Below are 23,233 nucleotides of genomic sequence, written 5' to 3'. Positions count from 1 at the left end.
GTTTCCTGAGTCACTGGGATTATAGGCATTTACCGTGTGCTCAGCTATTATGAGTATTTCTAAAAGTAGAAAGTAGTTAACGTAACAGTATCCAAGTACCTATCACCCAGGCTCTATAACTACAACACTTTGACCTATTAGTTTTATCTATCCCTGACTTGCTTAGGGATGGGGAAAGGAGTATTTTAAAGTACATTCTAGACATGTCTCCCCTAGTACTTCATTGTGTATTTAAAATGTTTTTTTCCTTATGTGATCACACTGTAATTTTATACCTAATAAAATTAATAGTACTGTCATTTAATAACCAATCTGTATTCAAATGTCCCAGTTGTCCAAAATACTTTTATAGCAGCTTTGTTCAAATCTGTACCCAGTCAAGTTCCATTTATAGTATTTGGTTGTTTTTGTCTCTTAAATCTCTTTTAATTCTCTTTGAAACTAGAAAAGTTATCTTTTTTTATTGTTGTTCCATTGACCTGTTCTATAGATTTCATATAGAAGAATGCACAGTTTGGATAGGTTGATTGCTTTTTCTTAATGTCATTTAACTTATTCTTATCCTCCATATTTTCTTTGAATTTTAAGTTAGATCTAGAGGCATGATTATATTCAGACACAAAATTTTTTGGCAAGAATTCTTCTTTTTAATAATTTTTATTCACTTCATTTTTATTTTTATTTTATCCTTTTGCAGTGCTGGGGATCAAACCCAGGGCCTCACACATAGCTAGGCAAACATTCTACCACTAAGATTCACCTCAGCCCTTATGTACTTCATTTTTGATCCCTCGAAAGAGGAAAATATTCCAAATTGCTAAACCTTGGTTTTCCAGACTGCCAATGGCCCACTCCAACAATGCTAGAAATTCCCTTAGGCCAGTCAAGGTCATGGTATTCAGTTTTTTAAATTGTGGTAAAAGAGACATCATAAAAAATTTATTATTTGAAGCATTTTTGACCATAAGGTTAAGTGACATTAAATACATTCATATCACTTTTGAGTTCACTAGTCTGATTTTCAAAACAACCTTGGATCATGACCTAGCATCAGTTTCCCAAATGACAGCCACCCCACCACTACTATTTTGTCACAGCAGCTCTTTATTCAAAGATGCCGTCTGTGGGCTTCATTCATGTTTTTTTCATTTTTCTCTTTTGGTGGTAAGGAAACACATGAAGTCAGTCAGGCTATTGCTGTAGGGGTGAAGAACAAGACTCAGGAGTTTCAGCAGGAAGCAGCTCAGGCAGCATGAACACGTGAAACTCGAGGATGAATGATAGACTCCTCTACCTAGAGAAGTGTTGGAATAGGAGTGTGTTAGCCCCATAACCCGGTGGTTGCCTCAGATCCATCCCCTGCCAATCCACTCCTGCCTTTGAACTATGAACTCCAAGACACCAATAGAATCTCCTTAGTGGCCCCTTTTGACTCAGCCATATTCTAAGGAGGACATAAAGTACAGTGTCAGCAGTGATTTTCTGTGTTTGTTTAAGTGGGATTTCCTGGGATAGGAAAAGTAGGGAGCTGGTTTCTGCTCTAGACTGATGGAGTTTCATACACATCCCCCTGCAGTGGGGAGTAGAAAGCACTTTGGCACAGATTCTGAATAGGTGGTGCCCTGTGCTTCCTATCATGTCCCAGCAGGAGGTGCAGAGTGACAAGTTATGTCATTTTGGCGGTAGGTTCATCTGTGAGGTCATCTGGTGACAACCTGATTCCTTCATTGTCAAATTGTCCATCAACACCTAGCTCATTGGTTTCACCAATGGTTGATGATCATTACCTGAATCAGTTTTTTTATTAGATTGCAAGATTATGATATTTTTGGTTTTATCTGTTTTTTTTTCTCTATCAATTGACTGTAATTCTTCTGTACGGAAGAACTTTGTCTTATTTGTTAAAGCCGTTTGGCTATCCTGAAATACAGTTCGTACTAGAAAGTAAGACCAAATGCTGAACTCTGTTCCTTTAATTATGAATTTTCGAAGGAATTAGTTGGTGTTCTTGCATTTTCCAGTGGTAGTTAATGATTTTTTTCCTCTTCTTCTCTTTCCTCCTCTCCCTCTTCTCCCTCCCTACTATCTCTCACTCTATTTTGTCATAGGTTTTAACAAAACAACCTATTTTAATCAATTATAATCATTTTTCTTATCAATGTTCAAATGAGCCAATCTTAGTCCATTGGAAGCCTCTTCTAGCTGGTGCCTTCTCTTTTTGATCCAAATCTATTAGGCAAGATGTTGTAGGCATATTCTGTGCTTTCCCAGCCTAAGCCCTAGATTGGCCATTTTTCCAAGGAGCTCTAGTTCATTTTAGTGGGAATTGGTATTTAGGGACCATAATCTGGGATCTGGGGTACTCATGGCTTCTGGGCAGCCATTACTTTTAGGACTTTTCAGGGTGCAGAGCTAGGAAATATGTATATTTAAAAATAGGGATGGGGACGTAGAGAGCTTAAAGCCCCGGGTTCAGCCCCCAGCACTACAAAAAATAATTAAGTCAAATAAAATAAAAATAGTCTGGGAGGAGGAGGGAATGTGAAGTTACTGTTAAACACATAGAGAGTTTCAGTTTGGGAGGATAAAAAAGTTCTGGAGATGGATGGTGGAGGACTGCACAACAGTTTGAATGTGCTTAATGCCATTGAACTGTCACTTAAAAATGGTTAAAATAGTAAATTTCATGTTATATAAATTTCACTCCCAATAGAAAAACAAAATAAAATAATAGGAAAGAAAGGACAAAATTATGAAAACTTTACAACTGATATTTTAAATAAATTTTAAGATTACACAGACTTTGCTGAATTCTTGAATTTTATATATGTAAACCTATTTTTTTGAATTTTGGTCAAAATTTCTTCTATAATAATAATTCTGTAATGCTAATTATATCTACTTCTAACTTCTTTCTCTTAAGACTGCTCCATTTTGGCCCCTGAGCTTCAATATGTCATATTCTGAATCTTTTCACTGTCTTCTTTTTTGATTCAGACTTTGCTACCAGGACTTGCAGGTTCCTCCGGGGAGGTGGTTAAATCCACAACGGGTGTGACTTCCTCATCTACTTCTGGAAGTGGTGACAAGGTCTATGCTTACCAAATGGTCCGTACAGATTCCCGGGAACAGAAACTTGATGCCTTTCTGCAGCCCATGAGCAAGGCCCTGTCCAGTGAGCCCCAGGCCACTGTCCCAGAGAATAGGACAGATGGGTCTAGTGGTGAGGCCAGGCCGCAAGATGAGGAAATGCTTGAACTCCCAGCTCCTGCTGAGGTAGCTGCCAAAAATCAGAGCTTGGAGGAAAATGCAGCAAAGGAGGCTTCAGAAACAGCAGAGAAGAGAGCCCCCAGTCCCAGCTCAGGCCACCCCAGGTATGGCCTTTTTTTGTTTGTTTTGGGAGGGAGCAGTACTAGAGATTGAACCCAGGGGCACTCGGCCACTGAGCCACGTCCCCAGCCCTATTTTGTATTTTCTTTAGACAGGGTCTCACTGAGTTGTTTAGTGCTTCACTTTTGCTGAGTCTGACTTTGAACTCTCAATCCTCCTGCCTCAGGCTCCCAAGCCACTGGAATTATAGGCATGTGCCACTGTGCCCAACTAGGTATGACCTTTTGAGGAAAGTGCAGCTTACCACTTTGTTCTTATAATAAAACTATCTTCTGAGTTTGGCTTTTCATGAACTACTTGCATTTTCTTTTACCTGACTTGTCCTCTCTCGCTCCACCAGGGTAATGCTGTGACCTTGTCTACTATCTGCCTTTGACCATGGTGTTCTCTAAGATATGTTTAACATCTGTGGTTCCCAAGTATTAGTTAAAAGCACATCAGAGAAAAAAGCAGATATATCCTTTGTTTTTAGTAAAGCATTATGATAAAGCTTCAACACCAGAGGTAGCTAAAGAGAGAAGCCTAAAATAGCTCTTCTTGTACCAAGGCTGCTCTCACTCTCTTTAGAAGCTCACTTTCTGAATCCAGTTCACAAAACTCCTAAAGTATGTGAGTGAGTGGTCAAAGAGAGCTAGGAGAAAGGGACAGGAATGATAGATTCATTTTATTTAAGCATTTCCTGTGTACACTATGCATATTCTCTAAAGACTGAAATCTGTGAGGTGGGTATTCTTTATTTAACATGTATACTTGCTGAACCTGAATCTCAGAGTAAAGTGATTTGCCCCAAACCACACATTTATGTGGTGACTGACTATGAAAAAACCTAGCACTAAATGTCCACTTTACTTATTTCTGAGACATCCTACCATGACAGTTTCTAAGGATTTTTTCCCACAATAATGAAAGGTGCTGGTATGTATCACACATTTATTGTGTGCTAGATACTTTATATACATTATCTCATTCAATGCGCTTAACCCTGCAAAGGAAGTATTTAGTTTTATTTTTAGGGAACTAAGTAATATTTACCACAGAGCAGTTAAAAAAAAATTTTTTTTAACAAAATTATTGCATCACTCCTCTGCTAAAAACCTCTCAGTGGCTTCCCATCACGTGTGGGCTAAAACCTAAATCCCTGCCTGCCTTCCTTCTAGCCCTCCACTTTCCCTCTTCCTCATGCTGCTTTAGCCACATGGCTCTTGTGCCTGATCTGAACTGACTGAGCTTCTTGCCCTCTGGTTGCACTTGCTGTTCCCTCAACCTAGAAGACACTGACTTTTGCCACTCAGGTCTCATTTCACATGTCCCTCTTGCCAGAGGCCTTCTTTGTTCATTTAGACTAAAGATTCCTCTCCTCTCACCTCCCCATCATTCTATTATGTTTCCTTGTTTTATTTTCCTCCTGGCATTCATTGCTACTAAAAATAATCTTTTACTTTTTCTATTGTCATTTGACTCTTCCACTAGCAAGTAAGCATCATGAGGGCAGGCACCTTGTCTGCTTTGTTCATTGCTGTTTGTAATTGGTACATAAGAGTGTTGGATGGATGGATGGATGGATGGATGGAAACATGGAGGAATGAATGAACTGACAAGATCAGTTCATTTGTTCAGGACCCTGTGGCTTTATGGGCCAAGCTGGACTCCAAATCCTGATTACATAGCCAGCTGCTGGGATCTAAGGATTGTCATATAAGGAGTGTGCTAGAGAGTAGACATCTTGGAAAGGCCTACCACCAACACAGGGATCTCTCTGCAGCTGTGTCGAAGCTACTCTCTTCAAAGTGCGACATGCAAAATTTGGCTGAGTTCAAAAATTAAAAGGAGAAATAATGATCTATTCCTTTTTTTCATTGCAGAAAAAGACATCGGGAAGACTCTGATGTGGAAATGATGGAAAGTGATTCCCGGAAGGAGATGACTGCAGCCTGTACCCCCCGGAGAAGGATCATTAACCTCACCAGTGTTTTGAGTCTGCAGGAAGAAATTAATGAGCGGGGACATGAGAGTACGTAAGTGCTGAACTCTGCCTGGGACTTCAAGGGCCTGAACTGCTAATGTTAATAGGTTTTGGAAATGCAGAAAGTATCCATGTTTTCAGGGTGCCCACTGCAGTTTGCTGGGCAAACCTCTCTTCCCTCACTAACCCACAGCAGCTCCAGCTAAAGACACTTTTCAAGAAGAAGAGAAGGGGAAAATAGTTGGTTTGTCTTAATTAATTAAATCATAGGAGTCAGAGTAGAACAGTCATTTTAGCAATTTCTAGTTTATTTTTGTTTCTGTTTTGGTTAGAAGCAGTGTGACAGTCAGCAAAATTCTTATCCTTTGGATTGAATGGGACATATTGTTGCTGAAAGTTCACAGGCTTTGGAGGTTCCTGGCACAACCACTTTTACCATGTGACCTCATATTTGTGACTTAACATTTCTGTGCCTCAGTTTTCCTCATCTATAAAGTGAGGTTAATTTTAACCTGGAAGATTATTGTGCTGATTAGAGATTAAATATAAATGAAACACTTGTTATAGAATAAGGAGTCAATAGATATTTTTATATCCTAAAGGCAAAGTAATAAATTATCATCTTCCTCAGAAATAGCTTTTGAGAATACCTGAGTATAGAACTCCATCTTAGTCCTTCTTACTTCAAAACTAACTTAATGGTTTTAAGAATTAAAAGAGGTGACTGATCCAGGGATTGGCCCTCACACCATCCTGACCCCACTGTCTGAATGAGATAAAAACAGCCCAAGCACAGGCTCATTGCACAGTGTTCCAGGTGGCAACTCTGCACTTGAGTCTGCATAATTTAGCCATGACCTTTTCATTTTTCATCTATTATACATTTCTTGATTTAAATAAATTTCAACACTGTTTTTCAATGTATCTTAAAATATGAACATCTGGATTAATTTTTTAAAGGAATGACTAGCTAAGGAGCAAGTCAGTACTTTCCTCCGAGTCCTTAACCTTTGGAAACAGCTGTTGTGACTCAGAGGCCTAGAGATTTTCCTCTGCTCAGTCATCATTTACCTGATATAATTGAGGAAGGCCTCAGCTTATCTTTCCCTGTTCATTAGCTTTTCTTAGCACTCTGAGCTTTTGTTTACATGTACCAAAAGATACATCTGGTGTCTCTACACTTGGGCAGGGTAAAAACTTCCCGTGACTGCCTTTTTGCCGTTGTGGAAACGATTGCTCTTTGGCTTCTAATTGTTATTTCCATGAGTATTTGCTCCAGTTGCTCTTTCCCCTGTTATTAGCTTTCAAGCTATGAACCCTTAAAACAATTTTCAATTTTCAATAACATAAGAAGGGTGAGCTGTTACTTGATTTATTTAGCAGTCCTCTTCCCAGTAGTTTTAGTTGACAGACTCCCTCAGACTTGAAATTTTCTGAGTTTGTCTCCCCCTTGCAAAGACTATTAGATCATTTCAATAAATGTTTTAATAATGTCAGACTGTTTCAGTGAAGCATACCATCCTGCCTTAAGTGTGGTCAGGTTTGGAGTCTTGCTGAGGCCAGGATGATAAATCTACTTGGTATAACATTATTCATACACAATATCTCGTTTAATTCTCAAGTAGTTTTGTGAGGAAGGCGGAGCAGGTGCTATCGTGTCCTGTTTTAATGACAAAGAAATGGAAGATGGAGAGGACAGACTAGTTGGGACATCCCAAAAATCCAAAACAGCCTGAGAGCAAGGTGTGGTGGTATGTGCTTGTAATCCCAGCTACTGGGGGGCTGAGGCGGGAGAATTGCTTGAGTCCAGGAGTTTGAACCCAGCCAAGGTAGCTCTGTGGGCACCTGTCTTAGGGGGGCAAAATGGCCCAGGTACTTGCCTTGTGGATGGCGGGTTGTTGCTGGCATTGGCAGTTACCCAGGAAGCCTCACCCAATATTTAAGTGCAAAACCAGGTCATTGGCATGTGCAGAACAAGCACCCTGTGATTGTGACACTGTAGGGCAAGGCTGGTATTTTCAGACTTGGGAGGTCTGTAGCATGTAGGGTCTCGCCTCGCAGTGGGAGTAGCTTTGACGTGGAAAGTGGAGTGAGCACAGCTAGAACTCTGCTGAAGCTCCTGCCAACTACACTGTTCATTATTCAGTCAGAAATTCTTTCACCTATTAGGGCTTGGTTGTCCTGCTCTGTAAAATGTGTCACTATGACAGCCCTTACTGGGCTGTTATGAACACCTGAGATACTGTGTGCATGCATTAGAAGCTCCAAGACACAGTTCCAGGCATCTCGTTTACACAAGCTGGGGCAAGTTGGCTGTCTGAGTGGAATGCTGCTCAGGGATTTCTGAGGGTCACTGACCCTATGATGCTGTTCAGAGAGATAAGAGCTGCTTCCTTCAAGGCAACCTTCTGAGCGCCAGTTGGCTGCTTTATTGGTGTGTTGTCAGTGCAGGGATGTGCCTGTCAAGCTCACCACCTCACTTGTGATGCCCAGCCCAGTGCCTGGCATGTGGACTCAGGAGATACTTGCTACAGGAGAGGTCAAGGTTGAGAGGACAGGCAGAAGGTAAAGCCCTAGGATCTGTTCTAAAGGGGTATCCAAATTGAACACTCAGACGAGTCTCTTAATCCTGGTGGGTTTACCCATCTGTGGTGGGCACTCGATCAATTAACAAATGAGGTTAATTTTGGAAGGCCCAGTATCCAGTCAAGTGTTCATGGGATTAGGGATTAGTAATGATTGGATTTATTGCTAGTTCATAATTTTGATCTATTTGAATGTGAAAATGTGCTTTTTTTTTTTTTTTTTTTTTTTTTAAGGTTTATTTTTTGTTTTGTTTTGTTTGCCTCCAGAAAACCAAAACTTGATCTTATTTTCTTGGTCCTTGTGAATACACAGTTCTAAATATACATACTCTTCATGTGGTTTGTCACAGGTGACCATTTCTTTTGGTTCATGAAATCAGTTTGGCAAGTATTTGTCAAGTATCTTCTCTACAAAATGCTCTGTGCCAAGCTCAGAGGTAGAAGGTGAGATGAATAGGCTATGATCCCTATCTTCTAGAAAACCGTTTAGTAAATAATTGGCTACCATGCTAGTAGAATGAAAGAAATTCTGTGGTAGAGAGAAGGGCAGTACAGCAGGAACTCACAGTTACCACTCCTAAGAGGGCTGGCAGGCTGATTGATCATGTCAGGCAACAGCAGAGTTGGTTCTGGCACACAGGGCTGTAGAAGGCAGCAGCAGGGCACAGGCCTGCACCTGCAGATGGGCATCAGAAACTAAAGGACTGGTTCCTTTCCTCCAGCTCTTCCTCCTGGACCCCTCCTTAGGTTTGGCTTTACTTGCTGGCCTCAGTTGTGAATCAGATGTGCGGTTTGGCTTTAAAGCCCAGCAGGGTTTTGTCCCATTTTGCTCTTTGCAGAATAGCAGGGAAATAACTCTGGTAGACGTCTAGGACTGTGGGAACATTTAGGGTAGGGATGAAATGGAGATCCTGTGACAGGCTATGAAGAGGCCCAGGGACGCAGAGCCCTGTGTGTGGTAAGCACATTTGCCCTTCCCTGCCCTGCTGGTGGGGCTACACGTCAGCAGCTGTGGATGCAGCAAAACAGGCCATGAACATTCTGCACGGAAAAATCTCTGACCCATTTTTAGTAGATTACACTGCTTTCTCTTTCCTCCAGTGCCTCATTATTCAAGATTATTTGATGTTCTCCAGCTTTTAAAATAATCATTCTCCACCCACGCAGAACATCCTGTAGAGACATTGAGTTTTCAGTGGGAACAGAGGGAAACACTTATTCTAAAAAAGAAGAAAATAAGTCTGTTTTTATGGGGGTGGAGGGGTCATCACAGAACTTATTTATATAACACTATGAAGATTTACTTGTGGTGCCCAAGCTTAAAGACAAAATATAGTAAAAACAGGATGTACAGGCTTGTTGCCGAGCCTAGATCTTTGCCCTATTCTTTCCCTTCTTCCTTTCTGGTGGAGGTTGACTTCTTCCATTAAAAATAATAATTTGGGGACTGGAAAGAGTGGCATACACCTGTAATCCCAGCCATTTGGGAGACTGGGGCAGAAGAATTTCAAGTTTGAGGCTAGCCTGGGTAATTTGGCAAGAGCCTGTGTCAAAATTTAAAAAGAGACATGGGGGTGTATCTCAGTGGTAGAGTGCTTGCACAGCATGCATGAAACCCTGTGTTCTATCTCCAGCACTGCCAAAATAATAATGCACACAAACATACTAGCAAATACAAAATCATATTATAAAATAAATATAGCATCTATAGAAAAAAAAGAATACCCTTAGAAGTAACTATCCCAAATTGTACGATTATTATTTCCTTTCATTTTATTATATTTTTACCACGTTTGTAGTCCTTAAAAAACTATTTAGTTTTCAAGCTTTAAATTTTATACAAATGGAATTATAAGTATTATATGTGAACATGCACATGCATATTATGTTCCTAAAATTCATCTATCTTGTTACATATAGCTCTGGTTTACTTTTTGTGTGTGATGGATTCTGTCTCATGAATATGCAGTTCATTTATTCTGTTGAGGGACATTTGGAGGATTCATATGACCTCAGCCCCTGGCTCCTCAGATCTCATACAGCTTCCTACCCATGAGTTGATCAGTGGCTTGGCACACTGATTAGGAAGCTCTGCTCCAGGATGTTTACCTATGAGAGTTTCTGCTGGGTCATAAAATGACAAATTGTTTTCTGATTTTCCTTTCTGCTTCCATCAACAACTTCTTTGTGCCCAAGAGTATTCTCTCCAATATTTGATATTGTCAGACTTTTTACCAATTTGGTAGCCATGAAACAGTAATCTGATGGTGGTTTTTATTTGTATTTCCTTGCTGACTAATAAAGTTCAGTTAAATGTATTTCCTCTTCTAAGTGCCTGTTCAAATTTTATGCCCATTTTTATGTTGGTTTTTTAATCTTTTCTAAGAGATTTTAGTAGCTCTATATATTCTAGATAGTAGTAATCAGGTAAAAATACCTCCAGTTTAGGGCTTATCCAGTAACTTCTTTTTATGAACACTGATTTCATCTCAATTTTGTGTGTACAGAAAAAGACTTCCCATTTCAAACCATTCTTAGACTTTTGTCCTCCTTTCTCACTCTCAGAGCCTACAAAAACTAAAGTTTGTGATTCCCAAGGTTCCTCGTGCTATCTTTGCATAAAATTGGCTTCAGAGCTCTCATTCTTTCTCTGGGTTTCTGCTTTTTCTTTGTTTAAATCTTGAGTATTCCTTAATCTTTTAGTATTTCTCATTGCATTTTAAAAGATGAGTTTATAAATTCTTCATGTTTGTTTCTTTTCAGCAGGAAGTTCAGTTGAGGCATGTTTACCTGTTTGGTGTGTTTAGTGCTGGTGCTTGGTACCTTGGAGTATGAGGAAGTGTTGGTAGGATTCCATTGCTTACCTGTTTTCCATTTTTTTTTTGTTTTCCAGCTCTCCGGGAGATGCTGCATAACCACTCTTTTGTGGGCTGTGTAAATCCTCAGTGGGCCCTGGCACAGCATCAGACTAAGTTATACCTCCTCAATACCACCAAACTTAGGTAAATCGGTGAGCATGTATAAAAAATAGAGCCATTTGATTAGTGGTCCAGGTTATATGCTGGGAAGGACTGCTTGAGATGGTCAGAAAGGACACAGGTTTGGGAATCAGCGGTGATGACTCCAAATCCAGGTACAACCATTTCCCATTTCATGAGTCAGCTACTTTCCTAAATTATGTCTCAAGCTTCTCATCTGTAACTTGGGATAATACTACTTACCTTAAAGGGTTTTTCATGAGGAAAATAACCCAGGAAGCCTAGTCCTCACAATTGGCTCAGTGCTCAGGGTTGAACTAAGTCACTTCAACATTGTTGGCTATGAACCAGATATTGAGAAATCGGTGCTGATAGAGAATTCTGGCATCTACCACGTGCAACAGGATACTGGAGGGGAGGCAAAAAGATCTGATGCCGTCTAGCTTCAGGGATGTACCAAAGGCATACTCTAACCACCAAATAAGCCCAAGGGTGTTGATCAGCACAGGAACGGTGACCTCAGCAGGGCCATTTGCCTAGCTAGCAACATTTCTATCAATGATTTCCAGGAAATCAATTTACCTTGGTAAATGAGCTCCTGTTGTCTACAACCATTGCTAAATATGTTCTTAAATAGGTAATAGATATAGGATGACGCTGTTACCTTGTTGTATATTAAACACCATTCATCCACCATGGAACTCCCCCTTTCTAAACCCTACTGCGTAGCCTCAAGTGCTTTTCAGCCTTGTGAGACAGCCACTATACATTGCTTAGAGTTGGCACATGACATAAAACCCTCTTTTCTCTCCTTAACCTAGAAACTGCCCCAGTTCAGAAGTATGCCATTGGTCACCAGATTTCAGATATTTAGAACTCCTTCCGAGGCTTGGAAACCCTTTTGGTGCAGCTCTTTTCCATTCCATTGACTGCTTGGAGAGTCCTTGGGTTTCTTGTATAGTGAGCTGCCATTTACTTATTTGTTGGGAATTCTTTGCTTGCTTTTTCCTTTGTGGCATATCTAAGTATATGACTTCCAAAGCGCCAAATCACAGTTGCATTCAGATTCTTTCATTTCACAAGTACAAATCCAGGCTAGTTCCAGAATTGCAACTACAGATTAAGCATTCCTAATCTAAAAATCCAAAAACCAAAATGCTTCAAAGTCTGATACTTTTTGAGTGCTAGCATATCACAAGTGGAAAATTCTACACTATGAAACTGTTTCATGCACAAAATTCTTAAAAATATTGTATGAAATTACTTTCAGGGTATATGTATAAGGTATAAAACATAAATGAATTTTGTGTTTAGACTAGGGTCCCATCCCCAAGATATCTCATTATGTATATGCAAACATTCCAAAATCTGAAAAAGTTCAAAATACTTCTGGTCCTAAGCTTTTTGAATAGGGGATACCAACTTGTATTAATAAATGTGAACGGTGTCCAGTGAGAAGATAAAAGTTACAGGGAGGGAACCTGGTTCAGTCTAATATTTAGATTCATTTCCTTCCTTTTCCTTTATTAAGTGACATGAGACATGTCAGTTACTCACTTGATTCCTCAGTTTCCCCATTATAATTCAGGCCTAGAGGATTCTTTGTCTGCTTTGACTGATAATGAAATCTGTTCTTTTGCCCATTTATTGATTGGGTTGTTTTGTTTTGTTTTGGGTGTTAAACTTTTTGAGTACTCTAAATATTCTGGACATTAATTCCCTGACAGAGGAGTAGCTAGCAAAGATTTTCTTCCATTCTGTAGGACCTCTCTTCACATTATTTTTTGGGAGGTGGGGACTGGGGATTGAACTCAGGGGCGCTCAACCACTGAGCCACATTTCCAATACTATTTTGTATTTTATTTAGAGACAGGGTCTCACTGAGTTGCTTAGTGCCTCACTGTTGCTGAGGCTGGCTTTGAATTTACGATCCTCCTGCCTCAGCCTCCCAAGCTGCTGGGATTACAGGCATGTGCCACCATGCCCAGCTCTTCATATTCTTAACTGTTCAAAATTTTAATTTGATGTTGCCCCACTTATTGATTCTTGGTTTTATTTCTTGAATTTTTGGGCTCTTTTGAAAGGAAACGATATTGACCCAATGTTTTCTTCCAGTAGTTGCAAAGTTTCTGGTCTAATTCCTAAGTCTTTGATTCATTTTGATTTGACTTTTGTGCAGGGTAAGAGAGCTGTAGCTTCATTCCTCTACATGTGGATATCCAGTTTTCCCAGCACCATATTTTAAAAAAGGCTAACTTTTCTCCAGCATATATTTTTGGCACCTTTGTCAAGAATCAGATGCCTGTATCTCTGTAGATTTATCTCAGTGTCTTCTACTCCATTGGTCTTCACGTCTACTTTGTGCTTCCTTAAAAGACTAGGCATCAAAACACAATATGACCCAGCTGTCCCACTCCTTTATATTTATCCATAAGAACTAAATTCAGCATCCTGTTGTAATATAGTCACATCAGTGCTTACAGCAGTGAAATTCACAATAGCCAAGTTATGGAACCAGCCCAGGTACCCATCAGTAGATGAATTAAGAAAATGTGGCACATATATACAGAGGAGTTTTACTCAGCCATAAAGAAGAATGAAATGATATCATTTGCTGGTAAATAGAACTGGAGAACATCTTGCTAAGTGAAATAAGCCAGACTCAGAAAATCAAGGGTTGACTTTTCTTTCATTTGTGGAAGCTAGGGCAAAACAAGGGGAAAGTAGGAGGGGGGATTGGATATTACAAAGATTAAGGGAAGATCAGTAGAGTAGAAGGAGGTGGAGAGGGAGCAGGGAAAAGAAAGGGGAGGAAATGCAGGGCAAGTTTGACAAGATTATGTGGTATGCATGTATAAATATACCACAGTGAATTTCACCTTTGTGTATATCTATAAAGCACCGATTAAAAATAAATAAATGAGTGGAAGCAAGTCCAGTAAAGGAAAGAGAATATGGGGGAATGAAAAGGGGAGGGATAGAGGGGACACCAGGGACTAAAATAGAGTAAATTAAATTCCATGGATGTATGTTTATATCAAAATGAACTCAGCTATTATGTGTAGCTATAATGCAGTAATAAAAGCATAAAAAAGAACTGGAAAGTACCATATAAATGTGACATTTATTCCAAATCTTTGTTTCTGTAAATAATTCAATATATTGTATATTTAATAGCTGCTCGTGAATTGTTGCCAGCCAGTGCACCACCCCAAGCCATATAGCAGTTTAGTGTAATTCTGCTTTATATCCTTTTATGATTACTTAGGAAGATTCCGTTTTACCTATACATTCCATGTAATTTTTTTCCTATGTATTTTTTAATGCTGAGTTATAGGATTATAAAAAGTGGTTATAGGATTCTTTGTTAAGTGGGAAAAGCAAACAAAAACTTACATTCCCTACAGGGTGTCAGAAATCTTTTATAGCACCTTAGATCTGGGGACAGATGGGTGATAGCAAGCCGGACATAGAAAATATTATGTTAAATTAATCATTGCCTGTGGAGGCTGGCCACCCAACACCTTGGTTGGAGCAGATATTGGCACTCTCAGCTCTTTGGAGGAAGAAGAGATCTTGTTAGACTGTTAACCAGATTCCACAATCAGGCAGAACCACCTCTGTCCATGTTTCAGAGGTTACTTCTCCCCTTTTGTACTTCCTTTGTAGCCCTCAAGCATGGATTCAGCTTTTCACTAAAATCACTTCATTTTTGTTTTCAGTGAAGAACTGTTCTACCAGATACTCATTTATGATTTTGCCAATTTTGGTGTTCTGAAGTTATCGGTAAGTTTATCTTCTTCTCATTTCTAGAACTTAAACAGCTGGTCATTTCTGAAAATAGGAGCTCCACACTAATATCTTCTTTGTATTATATTAAATTTTTCTAAATATGCTTAGGATAATTTCTATATTGTATTATTTGCTATATAGGAAGTATCTAATTGCCATAAAATGTTTTTTAGTCAAATAGTCATTGAGTAGCCAACTTGAATACATATTTATTATTATAGAAGTTAATACTGGGGCTGGAGCACTTGCCTGGCATGTGGAAGACATAGGGTTCTATCCTCAGCACCACATAAAAATAAATAAATAGAATAAAGGACAATCGACAACTATAACTAAAAATATTTTTTTAAAAAATGAAGTTAATACACAGCTACTTAAGAAAACTTGGAAAGAGATAAATATTCTATAAATTTGCAGTCAAAACACAATCCCTACAATTAGTTTTAGTCCATTTCTTGCAAGACTTTTTCAGTGTTGAATTTTAATTCTGAGTTAAAATCATACTACCCATCCATTTAACTTCCTTTTTCATTTGACATACTCTATGAAAAAGCCTGCTGGGGTTTTGATTATGGTATGCTGAATCTGTAGGTTAACCTGAGGAGAAAATATTCTGTTAAATTAATCCCTTAGTATTTCATATATTTAATGCTGTGATAAATGTCATTTTTAAAAAATTTCAGTTCCCATTTGTTTGGAGCTAGTGTAGAAATATGTATAATAGTGCTGTATCTTGCCACCATGCTAAACTCATATATTATTTCTAGTAGATTTTTTATTGAATCTATCAGATTTTCCACATAAATGACCATGTCATCTAAGAATAGTAAGTTTTCTTCCTGTCCAGTTGGATGCCTTTTCTCTTTCTCTTGACTGATGGCATTGGGTAGAACCTCCAGCACAAGGATGAGTAGAAGTGCTATTGTGGTTTTGGTATCAGGGTGTGCTGGCCCCATAGTATCCTCTCCTTTGGTAAATATCCCCTCCTTTTCTATTTTCTGAAAGAGTTTTTATAGAGTTTGTGCTATTTCTTCCTTAATATTTGCTAAAATTAGTGAGTAAATTCACCTGGCCTGGAGATTTGTTTATGAGAAAATTTTAAACTACAAATTCAGTTTCTTTACTGGATATGGACCTATTCTTTTATCTGTTTCTTCTTGGGTAACCTTTGGCATTTTGTTTCTTTCAAGAAATTTGTTCCTTTAACCTGTTTTCAAATGTATTGGCCTAAAGTTGTTAATATTACTTATTCTTTTAAAATCTATAAATCAATGCTAATATTGGTAATTTGTCTTTTTTTTAGCTTGATCAATGTACTTAAAGGTTTGTTGATTTTATTGATCATCTCAAAGAACTTTTGGTTTTATCTCTTTCTTTTTGTTTTCTATTTCATTGATATCTGTTCTGATTTTTATTTTTCTTCTGCTTATTTTGGTTTGACTTCTGTTTTACATTTCTTAAGGTGTAAGCTGAGGTCACTAATTTGAGAGCTTTCTTCTCTGCTATTGGTGTAAAGTACTATAAATTTTCCCTAAGAACTGCTCTAGCACAAATTTTTTTGGGGTGGGGTACTGGGGATTGAACTCAGGGGTATTCGGCCACTGAGCCACACCCCCAGCCCTATTTTATATTTTATTTAGAGATAGTTGCTTAACACCTCACTTTTGCTGAGGCTGACTTTGAACTCATAATCATCCTGCTGGGATTACAGGCATTAGCACAAATTTCTATATATTGTTTTCATTTTCATTCAGAACAGAATACTTTCTAATTTCCTTTTTTATTTGTTCTTTGACCTTAGAATTGTGTCATGTAGTTTCTAACCTCTTGGGGTTTTTCAGAAATCTGTTATTGATTTCTAACTGAATTACATTTGGTCGGAGAACACAAGTGAATTCTTATACATTTATTTGAGATTTGTTTCATGGCCCAGAATATGGTATTTGTTGGCAAAGACCTGGTTTGTACTTAACAGAATTTGTCTTCTGATCTTGTTGAGTGCATTCTATAATATCAGGTGTATCAAGTTGATAGTCATGCTCAGGTAGGTGTTCATTATCCTTGTTGATCTTCTAACTACTTGTTCTATTAATTATTGAGAAAGAGGCATTGAAACTTCAAACTATAAATACAAATATATCTATTTCTCTTTGCAGTTATCTTTTTTTTTTCCTTTAAATATTTAAAGCACTGTTGTTGGGTACTAAGTGTTTAAGGTTGTTATAGCCATTTTTTACTATTATTATGAAAAAATAATGACAAAAGTACTGTGAGTTCGTAACATATAAAAATATGACAACAGTAACAGGGGAAAAGTGGAGAATAGCTTTATGTATCTTATTTTTGAAGAAGATTTCATTTTCTTCCTCACCAGATGATTTACCTGAAATGTTGCTCAATTTAATTTATTCTCCCTCCTCTCTGCTTTAGTTGTAGTGAATCAGTATAGAGAAATGATCTACCCAGTGGTTTACTGGAACTGTGAGAGTGAGTTGAGTCCTTAGGTCTGCATAAAAGAAAAAAGTACCTCCTGATGGCCTCAGCCCTCCCACTGTTCAGCAGGCCTCTTATCTGTCACAGCCTCTGTTGAAACACCCATTGACAAAGAGGAGAGAGGTTTTGTTGTGGGCTGTTCAGGCACTTCCTTGGAGGGAAATGGGGAATGTTAAAGTGTCCTATCTCACCTGCTGTTCTGCTAGTGGTTTTGTGGGAATTCAGGCTTGGTATTTTGATGTCCAGTTAATGCGTGCTCCTTGTTGTTCTTGCTCCTTCCTAGGAGCCAGCACCACTGTTTGACCTTGCCATGCTTGCCTTAGACAGTCCTGAGAGTGGCTGGACAGAGGAAGATGGCCCCAAAGAAGGACTTGCTGAATACATTGTTGAGTTCCTGAAAAAGAAGGCTGAGATGCTTGCAGACTATTTCTCTCTGGAAATTGATGTGGTATGATGGCCATTCATTGTATGCAGCCTCCGTCATGTTCTTCAGATTCCTAAATAAGGATGAGAAGACTGGGCTCCCCTCAGAAGCAGCTTGTGCCAGAAATGAAATCTTCTCCATTCTCCATTCTCCATTTGCATTTCTCAGATATACAACTGTATATGCCACTCCTGGTCCCAGGGTAAAGGATCCAGACACGAGGAAGAGCTGAATCCCACAGTCCCTGTAGTCTTTAATAAGTGAGATTATGCCACTTGCTCCTATTTCTTTCTCTTACCTCTTGATCTTAGGGGTTTTCTGTCTTGATGTGTTGATCAGTGACAGATCCAAATAAAAGTTGGTTCTGCTACACACTGGGACCAAAAGCTCTTTTTAACTGCTTAAATCTTTCATGCCCAGCCCAGTCAAGTAACCAGAAACCTTGGAAGATGAGAACTGGGGAAGCACTAGATAAATGAAATTTGTTATACTTTAACAAAATTTGTTAAATCTTTTGTCTCCTTTTCTGTCCTTTTTCACACAAGCAGGATGGGAACCTGATTGGCTTACCCCTTCTAATTGACAATTACGTGCCCCCGTTGGAGGGACTGCCTATCTTCATCCTTCGACTAGCCACAGAGGTGAGTGGCAAGCAGGTACTAAGCACATGGGAACGTGCGTGGGTGCCGGGTGAAGGGGGCATGTGACCATACCTTCATTTGGAACTGTCAGGATGACAAAGGTAAAACAGTTTCAAGACCCCATCATTTCAACCAATTTTTATCTCCAGCCATATTTATTAGTCAACAGTTTTAATGCCTAAAAGGTCACATTTCATTTTTTATGTGATCCCCATTTAGAAATGAAATTGTTTAAAGCTTGCACCTACCCTAACTTCTTGATTTCTTTGCACCAGGTGAATTGGGATGAAGAAAAGGAATGTTTTGAAAGCCTCAGTAAAGAATGTGCTATGTTTTATTCTATCCGGAAGCAGTACATATCAGAGGAGTCGACCCTCTCAGGCCAACAGGTACTGTAGGGATACACACTGGCACCCCAGGACAGGGATAGTCCTTTGTATAACCTTAAAGAGGTGAAACTTGCCCATCTCTAAAATCCGGGAATCTCACATATCTAACAGGTTCAAACACAATGGTTATCTTTATTCAAGAGTTTTATTTCCTTCTGCTGGTCTAGAACTTAGACCTCTAGAATGATAATCAGAATCTGTCCACTGTAGAAGCATGATCCATCACAGTGATACAGTCTGAGGCTGGTGGGTCTGAGTCTCATTGTCAGCCCAAGTCCTCAGATTCTGGTTGTCTCCCTGGTCACCCTTTATTTCTGCCATCACTACATCTAAATGCTGCATGGCCAGGAGGTAAAACTCTGGAATTCCACTTATAGGTCAACCTGACACAAATAACAATCAGATAACAATGCCTTTCAATCAGTGAATATTTCAGGGGAGGGGAGAGAGGGTTGGAAATAGTGTACAAATTAAAGGATAGCCACTTTACTGCATAGCCATCTTAGTGATTGTTCAGTCACGTGAGGTAAAGTGGTCTGCATGCTTCACGGGTCAGGAAGCTGCAGGACAGTTGGCATGCTCAGGGATCCCCAATGCGTATAGGTGTTAAAAGATTCAGTCCCAGGTCCTTCTGGCTAAAGCCGGGGGCATTTCTCACTCTGATGGAGAAAGCAAGGCAGCTTACCGTACAGTGCTGAGAGTATCTTATTGGATTGGGAAACTGTCATGAAGGAAAGGAAGTACAGATGATAATGAACATTTTCTCATACATGAGCCAAGCTAAGGCTTATTATGTAGGAGAAGCAGCGATGAAACAAAATTACCCTTATTTTCATTTATTTTCTTACCTGTGGAGGTTTTGGGAAAACAGGGCTACCCAAATTTGGTGGTGAGTTCAAATGTTGCCATCCAGACACCAGTCAGGATCAGACATTGTTAGATCCTGCAACAATCAACACATTCCTTTCTGAGGGATACGGAAATTCCATAGGAGATAGCCCTGCAAGAGCAGTGGTTGCTTTTCCCTCTCAGAGACCTCATCTCTTGTGTTCAGGCCTGTGAGATCCCTGAGTGGCCTACAGAGGCTCCTTCACTAGCTTTAGACAGTACAGTCCATTGCAAGCCACCAGGACCCTCCAGTTCCAGTGCCCATCCCATCACTAGAAAGCCAATATGTACAGGAGGCTTAGGACATCTAACATGTGTTTTCCAGAGTGAGGTGCCGGGCTCCACATCAAACCCCTGGAAGTGGACTGTGGAACACATTGTCTATAAAGCATTTCGCTCACACCTTCTGCCTCCTAAACATTTCACAGAAGATGGAAATGTCCTGCAGCTTGCTAATCTGCCTGATCTGTACAAAGTCTTTGAGAGGTGTTAAATGTGATCATTTATGAACTCTGGGGTGTTCTCTTCTTTCTTTGTATCCCAATGTGATTGGTAAGACATAGGATTGAAAATTTGCATTTGCCCTTCAACTTGTGATGCTCTTTCTTGCATGGTGGATTGACTAAATTTTCAGATGTGTCCAAACAGTTTAAGTTCACACTTGAAAAATTTCCTAGACTGTGTTGAAGAATCATAGAAGTTTGAAAGCCACTGATCATCTAGTAAGATGCTCTCTGAGCACCATTAGGAATTCTAAAAATGTTTTGAAGACCTCACAGATTATGCTTTGATTCCTTCTGTATTCTGGCAAATTTTTATCCTCTAGTACCATATACTATGTCAGTCCATATGTCTTTTAAAATAAGTCCTGAACACCTAAAGTCTGTACTGATCAGCTATGGAGAAAGCTTGAATTGAGAATCTATCAATATTTTCAGCAGCCAAAGCTAATTTATTCTTAAGGTTAAAAAGTTGATGGAATAAAATTGTCTTTGTCTGGTCTATAACTGGTGTGAGTTTTTAACTTGGGAGGGAGGGAGGGAGGGAAAAGAAGAAAAAAAGAGGTTTCTAAATATTTGTTTTATAGTACCGGAGATTGAACTCATGGCCTCATATATACTAAGCAAGTGCTCTACCACTGAGCTATGTCCTCAGTCCTAGGTATTCTTTTTGAAGAATAATATAAAAGTATACTCTCTTGAACTGTAAGTGTCAAAATACCTTAATATTAGCCTACATTTACAGAAACTAAGCATTCAGCACAGAGAAGAATGCCTATAGTTTTAAGGTAAAATTCAGATTATAGACTTCAATGAAGAAAGTTCAGTGGAAAAGAATAAAATATCTTATGAAGAAATTAAGCCATTTCATTTTGAAAAGACTGGGACAAAAGAGTGGAAGGGACATGTCTGTTTTGCCATAAAAGGGGCAAGATTAGTTTCCAACAGTTAAAACTCCGATCAGTAGATCCAGGCATCTCAGAAGTGAGGTTTCATGAACCCAGAAGAGTGCCAGCTGAGTAACCTCGAGTGGAGAGGAAAGGGGCTTCCCAGGCCTTCCGACCTGGACTACACCAGCTAGAGGATTAGAAGATAAATCTGCATTTCAGAACATCTCCTGCCCATGCCCAACCTCAAAACTGTTGTTACTATTAGAAAGACGATTTATAGGAAATTGTCTCAATCTAGGAGGTTGGTTTCCACCATATCTTAAAAATGAAGGGCTAATTACTCTAAAGAAGGGGACAATTATTAGAGATTTTATTCACTTTTGAGTTTATTATCTAGTTTCAAATCTAGTTTTATTATCTTATGTGGCCTTCATTCGTTAGGTTTTCCCCAACATCTTTTCTGTGTAAACACTTTGAAGCTACAATAGTCATGTCCATACACACCACCTTGATTCTGACAACAAAAGAAAATCACAAATCCTACAAAGTATCTACACTTGGTTATTTTAAAAAACAAAAAATAAAAACCCTACACTGGATGCCTTTAAAGATGAGATTAAAGTTCATAAAAGAAAAAGTTCTATACGCCAGATAATTTTTCCTTGAGGAGAAAAGAGAAAGCAAGATAGGAGGGATGTGGCTGCCATAATTTGTTTCACAGTCTCCTGTAATAAAATGAATGTGTCAACAGCCACTCAAGTTCAGCAAGAAGGGTATGTTTAATAGAATTTTCAGGCAGATTTCCCACCTGCCTGCCCTGCCCTTCCCTCCACCTTCGGGCTTGTCTGAGGTTCATTCCACAAATAAGCAGCTGATGAAAATACTTCAGAAGGTACAGCATAGTTGATATGGAAGAAAAAGGACCCTGCTCTTACTCTAAGAGTATAGGCCTTGGACTTCCCCTACCCCCTGCAATAAAGCAAGTTTTATATACACTCCCCATCTTTTTCTAACATTTTCTTATATAAATTTAAATATTTTACAAAAAAAGTTTTTTCCTCCAAGCATATAAATTTGAGTGAAACATATTGATTCCCCACACATGAACTTGTTTCTTCACTAAAATATAAACACTATCTCATATGATGGGTAAATGTCTTTTGACCACGGGGGATCACTGAAGTCTGAATTGCTCTGTGGAGAAGGCACTTGTGTTTTCTGAGATCTCCAGCAAGTATCTCAGCACATTAGAACTGCTGTCCTCCAGACCCCAAGACAAGGCCTCCAAGTGCCCAGTCACTGAGGCAGCTGGGGGAAAATGTTGAGTAAACTTGATTCTAAAATTATAAAACAAAAAATAAGAACAGCACAGACCAGTTCTTAGTCTAGAATCAAACTACACACAAAATCCAAAGTGTTCATTCATGAAGATTCAAACCTGCTTCATTCTCATAAATTATAAAATACAAAGGTGGATGTTTTAATGACAAAACTCAAAACAGTACTGAAAGCGGTTTCTGTCAATGTACAAAAAGAGTCAGTCCCTCTGGGCAGGGCCCCACAGAGCAGCACCCACGTTAAAGGGCAGCTGCCCTATTGCTGGGCCAGAAGTGCTGTCCTGTTGGCTTTCATCTTCTCTAGCCGCTTGGCTAGGTGGCTGTTGGTCATCTCCATCTCCTCAATCTTATCCAGTGCTGTTCGTAACTGGAGACGGGAAGAAAGCACAGTCACTTCATGTGGCCAGAAACTCAGAAACAAAACTTAGTGCTACTTTATTTTCCAATTTTCTGGGAAACAGAAGCACTCCAAAGCTGTGATGGCCTCACACATGATCCCAGAACGGCCTAATTATTTTTCAGTCATCTAGAGGTGTTAAACAATGACTCTCAGTATTATTTGTTTAAATCACAGAAAGGATATAGAGAAGATGCTGAAATAGACCTGATCTGAAACAAAAATGAAAATCACCTTTTTACTTATTAAGCCTAACTGACCAAAACAAAAAAGTAAACATGCAGGTCACAAGAGTAAGTGACATCTCACTGCTATTTCCTTAAGATTTGATCCAATGTTGAATTCTTAGGTAGTAAAGAATTTATTTCCAAAGGATATTTCTTTTTAGGAATGTATTCTCCAAGAGGTATATTAGAACAAGTACCTCTCGTTGTAGCTTCCTCTTTTCTGCCTTCAGTTCATCTTCAACTTTCTCAGCATTCTCAGCAGCAGTTTTGTATCTCAGCACCTGTCCTTCAAGCCGGTTAATCTGTGAATATGAGAATACAGGCCTCTAGTATTCACTA

At 39.1% G+C, this 23,233-nt stretch overlaps 2 protein-coding genes across 24 annotated transcripts in view; one reads left to right on the top strand and one right to left on the bottom strand.

Moving 5' to 3' along the window:
- The window catches only part of MLH1 (mutL homolog 1), a 41,767-nt gene extending 21,217 nt beyond the window's left edge, over positions 1-20,550 (top strand). The window contains exons 12-19 of the mRNA XM_079115868.1: positions 2,998-3,374; positions 5,253-5,401; positions 10,832-10,940; positions 14,639-14,702; positions 17,485-17,649; positions 18,174-18,266; positions 18,542-18,655; positions 19,869-20,550. Coding sequence (XP_078971994.1) covers positions 2,998-3,374; positions 5,253-5,401; positions 10,832-10,940; positions 14,639-14,702; positions 17,485-17,649; positions 18,174-18,266; positions 18,542-18,655; positions 19,869-20,036 — 1,239 coding nt within the window. The 3' untranslated portion in view covers positions 20,037-20,550. The remainder of the gene's footprint in view (positions 1-2,997; positions 3,375-5,252; positions 5,402-10,831; positions 10,941-14,638; positions 14,703-17,484; positions 17,650-18,173; positions 18,267-18,541; positions 18,656-19,868) is intronic.
- A 1,808-nt stretch (positions 20,551-22,358) lies between these two features.
- LRRFIP2 (LRR binding FLII interacting protein 2) overlaps positions 22,359-23,233 on the bottom strand; it is an 88,533-nt gene continuing 87,658 nt past the window's right edge. For all 23 annotated transcript variants that reach the window (XM_079115886.1, XM_079115889.1, XM_079115871.1 and 20 more), the window contains 2 exons: positions 23,092-23,196; positions 22,359-22,637 (listed from right to left, as the gene is read on the bottom strand). In XM_079115886.1, the coding sequence (XP_078972012.1) occupies positions 22,527-22,637; positions 23,092-23,196 (216 nt within the window). In that variant the 3' untranslated portion in view covers positions 22,359-22,526. The remainder of the gene's footprint in view (positions 22,638-23,091; positions 23,197-23,233) is intronic.

The sequence above is a fragment of the Sciurus vulgaris genome (assembly GCF_902686455.1).
Source record: "Sciurus vulgaris genome assembly, chromosome: 16".
NCBI lineage: Eukaryota > Metazoa > Chordata > Mammalia > Rodentia > Sciuridae > Sciurus > Sciurus vulgaris.
This window is presented reverse-complemented; position numbering and strand designations above follow the sequence as displayed.